The sequence below is a fragment of the Trypanosoma cruzi genome, genomic scaffold (genome assembly GCF_000209065.1).
Source record: "Trypanosoma cruzi strain CL Brener 1047053517163 genomic scaffold, whole genome shotgun sequence".
NCBI classification, from domain to species: domain Eukaryota; phylum Euglenozoa; class Kinetoplastea; order Trypanosomatida; family Trypanosomatidae; genus Trypanosoma; species Trypanosoma cruzi.
Window position 1 is genome coordinate 326,791 of NW_001849555.1, and position 12,178 is coordinate 338,968.

The 12,178-nt window shown below is 62.9% G+C and overlaps 1 protein-coding gene across 1 annotated transcript, besides 3 other annotated features; it reads left to right on the plus strand.

Moving 5' to 3' along the window:
- Window positions 1-12,178: part of a sequence feature (areas not merged during assembly with more than two copies in the genome that could not be assigned to a particular haplotype) that runs on past the window's edge.
- Tc00.1047053511771.210 (dispersed gene family protein 1 (DGF-1), putative) lies at window positions 412-10,776 on the plus strand (the record flags this gene model as incomplete). The annotated part of the gene is made up of 1 exon (XM_812951.1): window positions 412-10,776. One exon carries the CDS (start codon window positions 412-414, stop codon window positions 10,774-10,776), a length of 10,365 nt encoding a protein of 3,454 aa, XP_818044.1.
- Window positions 1,770-1,844: a microsatellite.
- Window positions 5,338-5,387: a microsatellite.

The window sequence follows — 12,178 nt, forward strand, 5'->3', positions numbered from 1 at the left end:
CTGTGATGTAGCCATTCGGCAACAGGAGCGGCGGCAATGGTCATGTGCCTCCTCTCCGGGATTGCGCCACTCGGCATGGTGGTTGTGTGGAGCTGCGTGGGCGGTGGGAGGGCGAGGGTGTCACTGGCGTGGTTGCGTCTGTGCTTTTTTGTGTCGGTGGTTGTGCTTTGGTGGGGACTGTCTGTGGCCGTATGCTTCTGCGTGCCAATTTCTTTAGTTGCTGTTGTCTCTGCCTTCCTTTCCTCCGATCAAGCAGATAGAGATACTTTGGATTGACCATCACAAATATCGTTTCAAGCTATTAGGGATTAATTGCAGTATTAGGAATAGAAGAAGTAGTGGGTTAACGATCTGGCGGAATTGTGTCATTGGATTCGCCATTTGTAGAAAGGGATCTGCGAAGCAGGAGTTATGGTCGACGGGGCGAGTGCGACACGCCACGGCGGCCCTGTTGATACCTGTTTGGGTCTGTGGATATGGTCTGCGGAGGGTGCGTGTCCGCGCGGCCGGCACCGTGTGCGGCGCATGACCATTGCGGCTGTGCGTGTGGCGCTGCTCGTTGTGTTGGCGCTGGTTGCTGCTGCTGTGTGGATGCCCGCTGTGCATGCGGTGGTGTTGCGACTGCGGGGCGGCACGGTGGACAGAGCCATCACGGTTGGCCGCGCCGTGGACACGGTGCTGATGGACGGCGTGTACATCACGAACGGCGTGGCTGTTGTGTTCGACGTGCCTGCGATGCTTCCCGGCGCGCTGCGCATCGAATTGAGGAACTGCGTGTGCGACGGCGGTGCGCAGATCTACGTGCGGGGCTACGGCGGCGAGCCGGCGAGTGACCGGAGCCTGGAGGTGAGCGTGAGCGGGCTGTCCGGGAGCTACTGCTCGCTCGTGTTTGTGCACAACCTGCCGGCACACACGAACGTGACGGTCCGTGACTCGACGATTGTGACGGCGGGGCCGATGCGCTACTCGCAGCTGAGCGGGCTGACGGACGCTGTGGCGTCGCCGCTTGTGCTGCACGCGACCTCGCTGTTGCAGACGCAGCTGCGTGTGAGCAACACTGTGCTGAGGTCGTCGCAGGCGGGCGGGTCGGCGGTGTACGTTGGCGGCGGCGTGGACCTGCTGTCGAGCGCGGTGGTGCTTGACGGCGTGTCGCTGGAGGCGTCGGGCGGTCCTACCGCGTCCGCGATGCATGTGGCGTCCTCGTCGCGTCTCAGTCTGCGGAGCCACTCGGTGTTCTCCGTGACGAACGTGTCGGTTGTGAGCAGCGGCGGCGGCATTGTGCTTGGCGAGCGCCTCGCGGTGTCCGACTCGGTGCTGCGCTTCGTGGGTGTCGAGGGGTCTGTTGCGTCGTCGCTGGTGCGCTGCGACGGTGGGACGGTCGGTGTCGGCGGGTGGCTGGAGCTGCACGACGTGTGGGCGGTGGGCGAGGCGTCGTCGGTGGCGTCGCTGTCGGGGGTGACGCTGAGCGGCGGTGCCGTGTCTATTGCGCGCTGCGCTGCCACTGGCGCGACGCTTGTCTCCGGGCTGACGATCACGGGCGGTGTCGTGTCGGTGCAGTGCAACCGTGCCGGCGGCCGGGTGCTGCAGAGCAGCGGCGACTACCGCATGGCCGGCCTGCCCTCCGTGAGCGTGGTGCCGTGCGACGGCTGTGCGGCCGCGCTGGCGTGCTTTGATGCGCTGACGGCGTCGTTCTCTGACTGCGTGTGCAGCTGCCGTGCCGGCGGCGTGGGCAAGGCGTGCCTGCCGTTCGACGTGCCGCCTGCGAGGGCCGGCGGTGGTGGCGGCGGTGCGGAGGGCTGCGTGAGCGGCGTGACGCTGACGGAGTCGGTGACGGTTGGCGGCGGGCGTGCGACTGCGTGCTTCGACTCGGTGGTGCTCAGCGGGCCGATCACCGTGGCGGTGGACCTGCGCTTGATGGACGCGTTCGCTGACGCGCTGAACGTGACGCTGCGCCACTGCGTGCTTGCGGGCGGCGCGCAGCTGCGGATCGGCGGCCTCAGCGAGAGCACGGCGCACCTGATGCCCCACGCCCTCGTCAACATGACGAACGTGACGTCGCTGGAGGGCACGATCGTGCTGCATGGCGCGATGCCGCTGCACTCGAGTGTGCTGCTGGCGAACTCAACGCTGCGCGCGACGGTTGGCGGGTCGCAGTACGTGCCGACGACCCATAGACACGAGGAATTTCGGTACGGCCCCGCGCTTGTCCTGGACGGCGTCCGGCTTCTGTCGACGCGGTTTGTCATGACGCGGTCGACGCTGGTGTGTGGCGGGGGCTCGTGCGCTGCGATCCTCGTGGAGCGCGGCCTCGCCGTGAACCTGTCCAGCGTCTTCTACATGGACAACTGCGTTGTTGGGTCGCAGATACACGTGATTTACGCTCTTGCGTCGGACCTGCGTGTCAGCGGCGGCTCCGTGTTCTCCATACAGAACAGCTCGTGGATTGCTCCGAGCACCGAGTTCTACAAGGGCGCATGTGTGTTTGAGGACGTTGTTTTGGATGGTGGCAGCGTGCTGCAGATTGTGTCCAGCACGTTCCGTCTCGGCTTCGCCATGCTCATTGCAAACACGCTGACTGTGACTGGCGGCAGCTGGCTGGTGCACCGCAACAACGAGTTCCGCACCGCCTACGTTGTGCACGTGGCCAACGAGAACGGCATGGTGTTCCGCGTTCGGAGTGTGTGGTCGATACTTGACAACAACTTTACGTACGGCTCGTACTCGTCGACCATTGCACACATGACAAGCAACTGGCCACCACCATCCGACTCGCTCCCGATCATCTACGGCATGTGCAACGAGCTAAGGGGCTCTCCTGTGACGGATTACGGAGACGACCTCAATATTGGAGCACCCGTGGCGGTGTTGGACTGCGGCGCGTGCACTGTGGACGCTGTGTGCTTTGAAGCGAGGACGAGCAGCATCAGCGGCTGTGAGTGTGTGTGCGCTGCTGGCGGCTACGGTGACACGTGTGTGCCGGCTGCGGTTCCGGACGGCCTTGGGCCGCTCCCGCTCCCCGACGCGAAGGACACGGAGGTCCGCTGCGTGCACGGTGGCAGCATCAGCTCCGTGGACTATCCTGATCCCGGTGTGCGTGGTCTGTGCTTTGTCAACGTGACCTTCACCGCCGCGATTGTGCTGGACCTGTGGAGCTTCGACGCGCCACAACAGACACTCAACATCACGCTGCTGCAGTGCGTTCTCATGGGCCTGTCGATCAAGGGGAGTGGTGCGCGCGTGCACGTGAACGTGACATCCTCGATGCTGGATGCCGGAGCGTTGGAGTTTGAGGGTTATTTTGGCGTGAGCTCCCAGATACTGGTGGCAGGCAGTACGCTTGTGACGGAGTCGGACCACGCTATTGCCTTTTCGGAATTTTCCCTTGGTGCGTGCTCGGCGCTGCTGCTACTTGACAACTATATCGAGGGGGATATTTACGCAGTCTATTTTACCATTGCTGTTGTTGTTGATGGTGGCGGGATCATTGTGAAGGGAAATACGCTGAGTACGATAGAGAATAACGGTGTGGAATCATCTGTTTGCGTTTACGCTGTTGACGTGAAGAACGGCGGCTACATTGACGTGGAGAACAACACGATGAGGGCGGCTAATGGCATTTATCTTTTTGGGGATACCACCGTGAGCTCCGCGGGGCTGCTGCGAGTGGCGGACTGCACCTTCGTTGGCAGGAAGGAGAGTTTTGATTCCACGCTGTTGTATTTGGACGGTTCTGTGACAGTCGAGGGTGGTGCGCAGTGGCGTGTGGAGGGCAACAACGTGAGCGCAGCCTCAGTGATAGGTATGCCTAATTCCAAGCACAAAATGAGGCTGTCGGGCAGCAGCACCACCGTGGTGTTATCGAACAACCGTCAGGTAGACAATAGTTATTCCTTTGCGAAACTTCTTCCATTGAGCACAATTGTGACGTTACCCGCACGGTTTGTGGTTGGGTGCAACCTGCAGGGCGATGAGGAGGTGTCGTGCGACGGTGTGTTTCCGGAGGACGTGGTGGTATTCGGGTGTGGCACGTGCAACGACGACGCGGCGTGCTACATGCCAGGGACGGAGTTGGTGGACCGCGGCTCGTGCTCGTGCAGCTGCAAGGACGGATGGCATGGCGCGTCGTGTCTTCCCTTCGAGGTGCCCGACACGGTTGTGCCGCCCGTAGCGGAGAGAGCCGTTGACGGCGACACGAGCTGCGTGGTGAACAAGACGCTGACGAACCTCACGCTGACCATGTGGAAGACGCACCACTGCTACGTGGGTGTGACATTCAGCGGCGTGGGTGCTACGCTGACGTTTTTCCTCAACAGCATGCCGCTGCATCTCCCCATCAACATCACGCTCACTGGATGCACATTCCGCGACGGGGCCGTGCTGCAGTTTGTTGGGGGTGCTGCGGCGTCCAAGTCAGCCGGCGTCCTGATCCGCGTGAGCCGGACGGTGATGCGGTCCTCTGTTGTTGTGTTTGCACTTGCCTTCCCGCAGCACTGCGACATCGCCGTCACGGAGGTTGACGCGGTGCAGACCCTCATGGTCCGGCTGCTTGACCTTATGAGCAACATGCTGAGCGTGGTGCTGCTGCAGAACTTTTTTTTGGATGCTTCCTCGCTTTTGGTCAGCAACGTCAAGGCGCATGCATTGAGGTATGGGGGGTCTGGTTTGTACTCGATCGGGACGCTGACGCTGGTGGGTGGCAGCTCGCTCTATGTGCGGTACTGCAGCTTTGATGGGTACACGCATATGTTTTACGTGTACGGGTTCAGTGTCCGTGATCACTCTGTTTTTGCGCTGCTCAACAATAGAATTTCTTTTGGGGCATGTCTTCTTTATCTGCGCCACGGATTCAGCGTGTCGGATCACAGCGTGTTGCGCGTGGTGGGGAACAGCGTTTTTTCATTCTACGCTATTTACGCTAACAAATTTTGGACCGTTGAGCAGTCAAGCTGGCTGGATTGGCGCGACAACGACGTGGGATTGGGCGCGATTTTCAAGGACTGTGATCCCACCTTTGTGAGCATTGACGGCAGCAGTGTGGTGACGCTGACGGGCTGCAAGATGGGCTCGACGGGGTTGTCGGGACCTCTGCTATCGCGGGTTGGGGCCGGCTACAGGCTTGTTGCTGGGTGCCTGACGGTCGCGGGACGGGAGGTGACGACGGCGGCAGAACTGGCGCTCCACGGCATCACCAACGTGACGACGGTTGCCGCGTGCGGTGAGTGCACGAAGGATGGCGACTGCTTCGCTCCGCTGACGACGGCTGTCAGCGACTGCGAGTGCCAGTGCGCTGCTGGAGGGCACGGCGATGTGTGTGTCCCGGCGCCTGTGCCTGCTGGGCCGCCACCACCGCCACCGCCACCGCCACCGCCACCAACAACACCACCACCGTCGCCGGTTGGTGGGTGCATCAGCGACATGGTATACCCCGAGGTGACGCAGGCTGTGGGCAGCGGGCTGTCGTGGCTGTGCTACCGCAACGTTACGTTCAGCGGGGGCGGCATGAGCCTGACGGTGCTGATAGGCGCGATGACGGGCGACGTGGCGAACGTCACGTTCGATGGATGCACGTGGAGGGACGGTGCCGTGCTGTTGCTGTTGGGCAATGCGTACGCCGCTGTGGGGGCGCTGAACATCGTTGTCACCGGCAACACATTTAGTGACGCGCTGCTCAGCCCGGAGGGTGTGTTTCCACCGCGTACGAACATCACGATCAGCGGGAACCGCTTTACGGTCACGAGGCTGATCCCTCGGTCGGGTTTGGTCCTTCGGGGCCCGTCGTGTGTTGCGATGAATGGGCTGGCGATCAGCAACGACTCCGCGGTGGTGCTGAGCGGCAATGTGTTTCAGACCGTGAAAGCATCGTCAATTGCCATTCATGTTGTCAGATCTGCGCTGAGGGTGTGGTGGCACTCTGTATTTGCGGTGTTGGGCAACACGTTTCATATGGACGGCGCTAACAGTACGCTGATATATCTTGAGGGGTCTGGCCAGTCATTGTCGCTGAGTGTACTGAACAACTCTGCTTTGGTGGTCCGAGGCAACGTTGTGTCGAGGCCGGTGAAGTATTTCATGAACATTTTTTCGGTTTTATTTGTGGAGTCTCTTTCAGCTGTTGTGTTCCAGGGCAACGACATGCAGGGAAGCTCGGCTGTGTTTTATTCAAGCTACACCTCAAACATCTACTACAACTCCTGGCTGCAGTTGTGCGGCAACCTCTGCCGTGAATCCCCATTGCATGCTTTCCTCTTTATTAACTCCGAGGTGAATCTCCGCGACTCCACGATGTCTGTTTCTGGCAACCAATTCATGTCCAGCACGGGAATGACGAAAGCGCTGTGGATACCTTCAGTTTCCAGCGACCTCAAAAAAGGAGCGATTGTGGCTGCGTGCAACACTGTGAACGGCGAGGAGGAGGCGAAATACAGCATCCCGTCCGTGTACAATGCCACATTTCTGACCTGCAGCGACCCATGCACTCTCGCGGCATCGTGCTTCCCTGCGTACACGACGACGGCGTCGAGTGATGGCTGCGCCTGCACGTGCGCGGAGGGCGGCCATGGCGATGCGTGCCTGCCTGTCGCTGTCCCCGATCCACCGAGCACCGACGGCGCCGACTTGTGCGTGCGGGACGTGAGTGTAGACGTGGAGGTGAACGTCAGTTTCGGGACGTCGGTGTTGTGCTACGTTGGTGTGACCTTTGCGGCGGACATCGTGGTGGACGTGGAGTCGATGTCGGGGGGCGTGCGCAACGTGACGCTGGCGAACTGCACGTTTTTGGGCGGAGCGAGCCTGTACGTTGTTGGGTGGCTGTCCGACCCGCCTGCTGGCCAGCGCGTCGATGTGTTGATCAGCGGGCTTGAGTCGCGCTCTGGCGGCGGCGTGGTGGTGGCGAACCGATTTCCGCCGGGCTCGCGCGTCACTGTGGTGGACTCGGTGCTGATTGCAGAGAATCGTGTTGCGTACCGCGGCGCCTACGACCTTGGCGACGCCTCCGCGTGCCTCGTGTTGCACAGCGTGAATCTGACTGGGAGCGTGCTGACCATCGCGCGCACGCATGTGGCGGCGGTGTTCGGCGACGCTGTTGGCGTGTTGTTTGTTGGCGGCGTGGCGCTGTCGTCGCGCGGAGCGCTGTACGTGGACGGGCTGTCGGTGCAGACGGCGCTGGGGCTGTGCGTGTCGGTGGAGGGCGGTGTTGCGGCCAGTGGCGGCTCCGTGGTGGCGTTTGTTGACAGCGGCTTCCTGCTGTGCAAGCACGCGGTGTCTGTGCGTGGGGCTGTGAGCGTGTCGGGCTCCGCTGTGGCGTTTGTGCGGAGCGACTTTTTGTCGACGGAGGACTACGCGGTGGCGTTTTATTCGACGGTGAGCCTGGATGGCGGGTCGATGCTGCTGGCGAAGGGCAACGTGCACGACGGTGTCTCGAGGGAGATGCTCTACGCCGCTGGCGCCGTGACCGCTGCTGGGAGCACGCTGAGCTTTGTGCGCAACCGAGCGCTGCTGCCGCGGATGCTGTCGCTGAGTCTGTCGCTCTCGGCTGGGGCGCATTTGAGGGTGGCGTGCAACGACGCTGGTGGGCGTGTCCTGTCGATGGCGGAGGAGTACGCAGCGGCTGGTTTTGGCGACGCTGGGAGAATCGACGTTGCTGGGTGCGACGCCTGCGACAGGGACACGCACTGCTACACGCCCGGGACGGCGTCGGCGAGCATGAGGAACGGTGTGTGCGTGTGCGCGTGCGGCAGCGGCGGGTACGGCGAGGCGTGCGTGCCTGTGGGAGCTCCCGTGCTGCCGCCTGCTGTGGGCACTGCGCCGAGTGTGTTCTTCCGCGAGGGCGTGACGGTGCGGTCGGTGTTCGTTGTGCCTGCCGGCGCGAGCGAGGTGATGCTGCGCCACGTCGTGCTGGACGGCGTGAGTCCTGTGCTCTACGTGCCGTGGATGGCGCGAGACGGCGTGCGGATCGTTGTGCAGAACGTCTCGCTGCTGAACGGTGCTGTGCTGTACGTGATGGGCAGTGGAGGGTTGCGCGGTGCGGGGGCGGCGGGGAGCGACGAGAGCGGGCCGGTGGAGCTGTCCGTGTGCGACGTGGAGGCGCTGAACGGTGCGCTTGTGCTGACCGGCACGTATCCCGCGGGGTCTGTGCTGACGGTGACGGACTCCCTGCTGGTTGCCGCGAGGCCGACGCCGCTTGTGTGTCTTCCCGGCTCGCAGTCCTCGCCGTACGCACCGGTGCTGGTGCTGTCGGGCCTGCGGCTTGTGCGGTCCGTGCTGGTTGCGTTCGGCGTGGCCCTCGTGACCGTGATGACTGGTGGACGGACGGTGGTGGTGGACGGCGCGGTGCTGGAGCTTGTCGGTGGCGGTGTCGCGCTGGACGCGGCTGTGCTCGGTGGCGACTATGCGTTGTACGCGAGTGCGCGCGTGGTTGGGTCTGGAGGCGCTGTGCTGCGCGTGTCGGGGAGCCAGGTGTACGCCGCGCATGGGTTGGTGTTCGACAGCGGGGTGGCGGCCAACGCGTCCGCCGTCGTGGTGAACGACAACGCCGGTGCGCTGACGGATGGCGCGCTGCTGGTGCTGCGGGGGTCGGCGTCGTTTGTGTCCGGGTCGTGGCTGTCGGTGCGCGGCAACAGCATCAGCGGCAGGCTCCTGTCTGTGCCGTCGTACCCGCGCAGTGCGGAATTTGTGCAGAGCACGCTGACGCTCCACGGGAACGCCGGCAGCGGGCCCGTCGTGATGGACGGCACCGTTGCGCTCGGGGACGCCGGCCGAAGGTTCGTCGTGGGGTGCCTGACACTCAACGGGCAGGCGCTGCGGCCGATGGAGTACAGGTCCGCCGGCATCATCGGGGAATTCCGCCCCGTGGCGTGTGGCGTGTGCGACGCCGACGTGAGTTGCTTTGCAGCTGCGACGAGGACGATGTCGGGGTCGTGCGTCTGCCGCTGTGCTGATGGTGGGTACGGGCGCGACTGCCTGCCGGTGTACCTGCCGCACGTGGACGGGTGCAACCGCACGCCCGCCCTGCCGCCGCTGATCCACACGGCGACGCTGACGGAGACGCGCAGCCTGACGCCGATGTGGACACCAACACCGAGTCTGAGCACGGCGCAATACAGTCCGACGCAGCACGGGCCGACGGAGACCCTGCGGGTGACGGAGACGGTGGCGCTGTCGCCCACGCGGACCCCGACGGCTTCGGTGAGCAGCACGCTGTGGTGGAGCGATGTGGCGTGCCCGACGCTCGCCGTGACGACGACGGCGACTGGTGGGAGCCTGACGCAGAACGACGTCCGTGGCGGTGGGAGCGTCGTCCCAACGCGGCTGATGGTGTCGCTGCCGCCGCCATTTCGTTGGGCACGCGACCCGCAGCTCGGCACGCACCTGAGCTTCGTGCCGGTTTCGACGGCGCGGCCGAGTGGGTTTGGCGGTCCGTGGGGAGCGATGCTGAGCAACGCGACGTGGGTGCGCAACGCGACGAATCCGTCCACCGTCCTGGAGCTGGCCGTGCCCGTGCACCGCGGTTACTTCATTGCTGCCGACGAGACGATAGTCATTCGCTGCGACGTTGCGGCGGTGTCTGGCGGCTGCAAGGGTGTGCTGCTTGGTTCCTTCACGATCAGGTCTGACACGCTGCCCGCCGCCTCCAGCGCTCTCTCGGCGATCACCGGCGTTGTTGCGGGTGCGGCGGCTGTTGCCGTGGTGGTGACCGGCGGGCTGGGCTCCGTCCTGGAGATGCAGGCGGTTGGCGTGTTTGCGAGGATGTCATGCGCCTCGTCACAGGAGCGTGCGAGCACCGTTGCGCTGCCGTACTTCCTGTCGGTGTTCGCTGCCCGTGACCCGCTGTGGATGGTGGTGGGCAACGCGGTGCTCGCCGCTGTGTTCGGGTGCGTGCACTGCGGTGTGACGGCGGCCTTCCAGCGGTGGCGCGGCGTGGACGCGGCGAGTGCGTGGGCTGCGATGCGCTTCCCGAGCCTGACGTACGTCGTGGCGCACGCGATGCACCTCGGCATCTTCTTCGGCTCCGTGCTTGCACTGGCGATGCCCGGCGCCCGCGTGCAGCACCGCGTGATTGGTGTCGTTGGCGTGCTGTACGGTGTGGCGTTCCCTGCTGGCGTGTGCTACTTGATTGCCCGCCACACGGGCGCGAGCTTCACGAGGTACTGGCAGTTTTCGAGGAAGCCGCTGCACGAGCGCCTGCTGTACCCCGTCGGGTATTGGTATCCCGCGGCGCAGCAGCGGATGTACGGCGGCATGCTGACGAACATGAGGGGCAGCCACGTGTACTGGTGCGTGTTCCAGCTGTCGGTGCTGTGTGTGGTGGGCCTGATTGCGGCTGTGCACCCGCCCGTGGGAGGCTGCGACGTCCAGTACTTCTGCATGGCGGCTGTGCTGCTTGCGGGTGCGGGCGTGATTGCCTTCACGAACATGATGCGCTCGGCCTTCCTGACGGTGATACAGACGGCGAGCTTTCTGCTCCTTGCGGCGCTGTGCGTGGTGAGCGCGGCCAACCACCTTGCGCCGAGCGACGGCGGTGCGAGGGCGTACGCGGCTATCGTGCTGCTGCTGTCGACTGTGATGCTTGCGGTCACTGTGTACGGCGTCGTTGTGTGGCACGCGGAGGACCGCCACTGGCAGGAGCTGCGTGAGCCGCGGCGTGGAGGGCTGGAGGCGCTGCTGCGCGATGACGAGGAGAGCGACGACGAGACGCAGAAGCCGCACGACATGGCGTCATCGTCGTACGCCTCAGGCACCACCGTTGCGTCGTCGTACCAACCACCCGCAATGCCGTAGCAGCCCATGGCCGGTGACATTCGATTAGACGCCTTCAGCTTGTTCGACCGTGCATCCGGTGCGAGCCACAAAATTCATTACACCCTTCTGTTACGTGCAACGCTTAGAATTGGCGGACGTGCGGTGGTCGTTGATGGGAGGGGGCGCGAGGCCACGGCTGCTGCACACCACGGCCACTCATTGCTCACAGCACCGACAGTATTGTTGATTGTTGTTTTTGCGACACGATTCTTTTTTGCGCGGGTGCCTTCAAGGGTTTTTCCCGTTCTGCGATGACTGTGTGGAAAGAGATTCGCTTGTCTCCCTTGCCACTCCTGATGTCGTGTTGTACCGGACTGTATTTTCATGGAGTTGTGTGCGAGGAGCTTAACGCCTATTGCATGCAATGGAAGAGGGATCCAGCGAGCCGCCTACTGTTAGTGGTGAATTGCAGCTCGGCCTTAACGTGGATTTACATGCAGGGAGCGATACGGTTTGCAGGAGCAAGGCGGTGGCGGAGCAGTAGCAGGGACCCGTGCTTCCAGAAACGCCTTTGAGCGGGTTGTGTATTGAGGCGCGACCTCTTTCTCTGATTTCGGCCTGCCCTGCTGTGTCGAGCGCACAGTGTGATCGATGTCTCTTTATCGGTGGAGGTGACGGACAGAGTCATCGCAGTCACGTTCCACACTTATCCTTTAGCGCAACACCGCCATGGCTGGATTCCTCAGATGTGCACGTGGAACGTGGGGAACTTGGATGACGCGGCGTTGGGATTTGTTGCCCGCTACGGCCCGCACGTTTTGTGTGTGCAGGAGGTGTGACGGCCGCTTCCGGCCATTTGCACATCCCTTCACGGCGCGGCCCTTGATTTACTTGGCAAACCCCATTTCACAGGCAAGGAAAAGTGCTGCATATTGGCCATGCTGGTACGAGGGATGCCTACACGAGCACGTTGGTCATTTTAAGAACTTCCATCCGGCCGTGCGGAATTCATGCACCAAAGCAGACACGGAGCGGTGCGCTGTTGGCACAGAGAGTACGATATACACCGAGACTTCATCCACGGCGGCGTGCGTGTATGCACCTTTTTGCTGAACCGTGGAAGCACGCGAGCACATGTCGACGGTTCTGGATCCCCTGGTGACTCGCATTGTGGGCGTGTCCAGGAACGGAGCTTGTGATGCATAAGCCAAGAAGGCATTCGACCACTCACAGCTCACTGACACATGGAGCACCGGCATGGTCGCATTGGCCGAGAGTATTATTCGTGCCCGACAGCTCAAGCCCGAACCTCGCCGCACCACCGTGACAGGCGACTGGGAACCCACGCACACGGACTCCACCTCACTAATGGGAAGAGGCCGCACTGGCCCGCTCCGCACCAGGGTCCCGCACAAATACGGATGGCTGCTACGGCCACTGC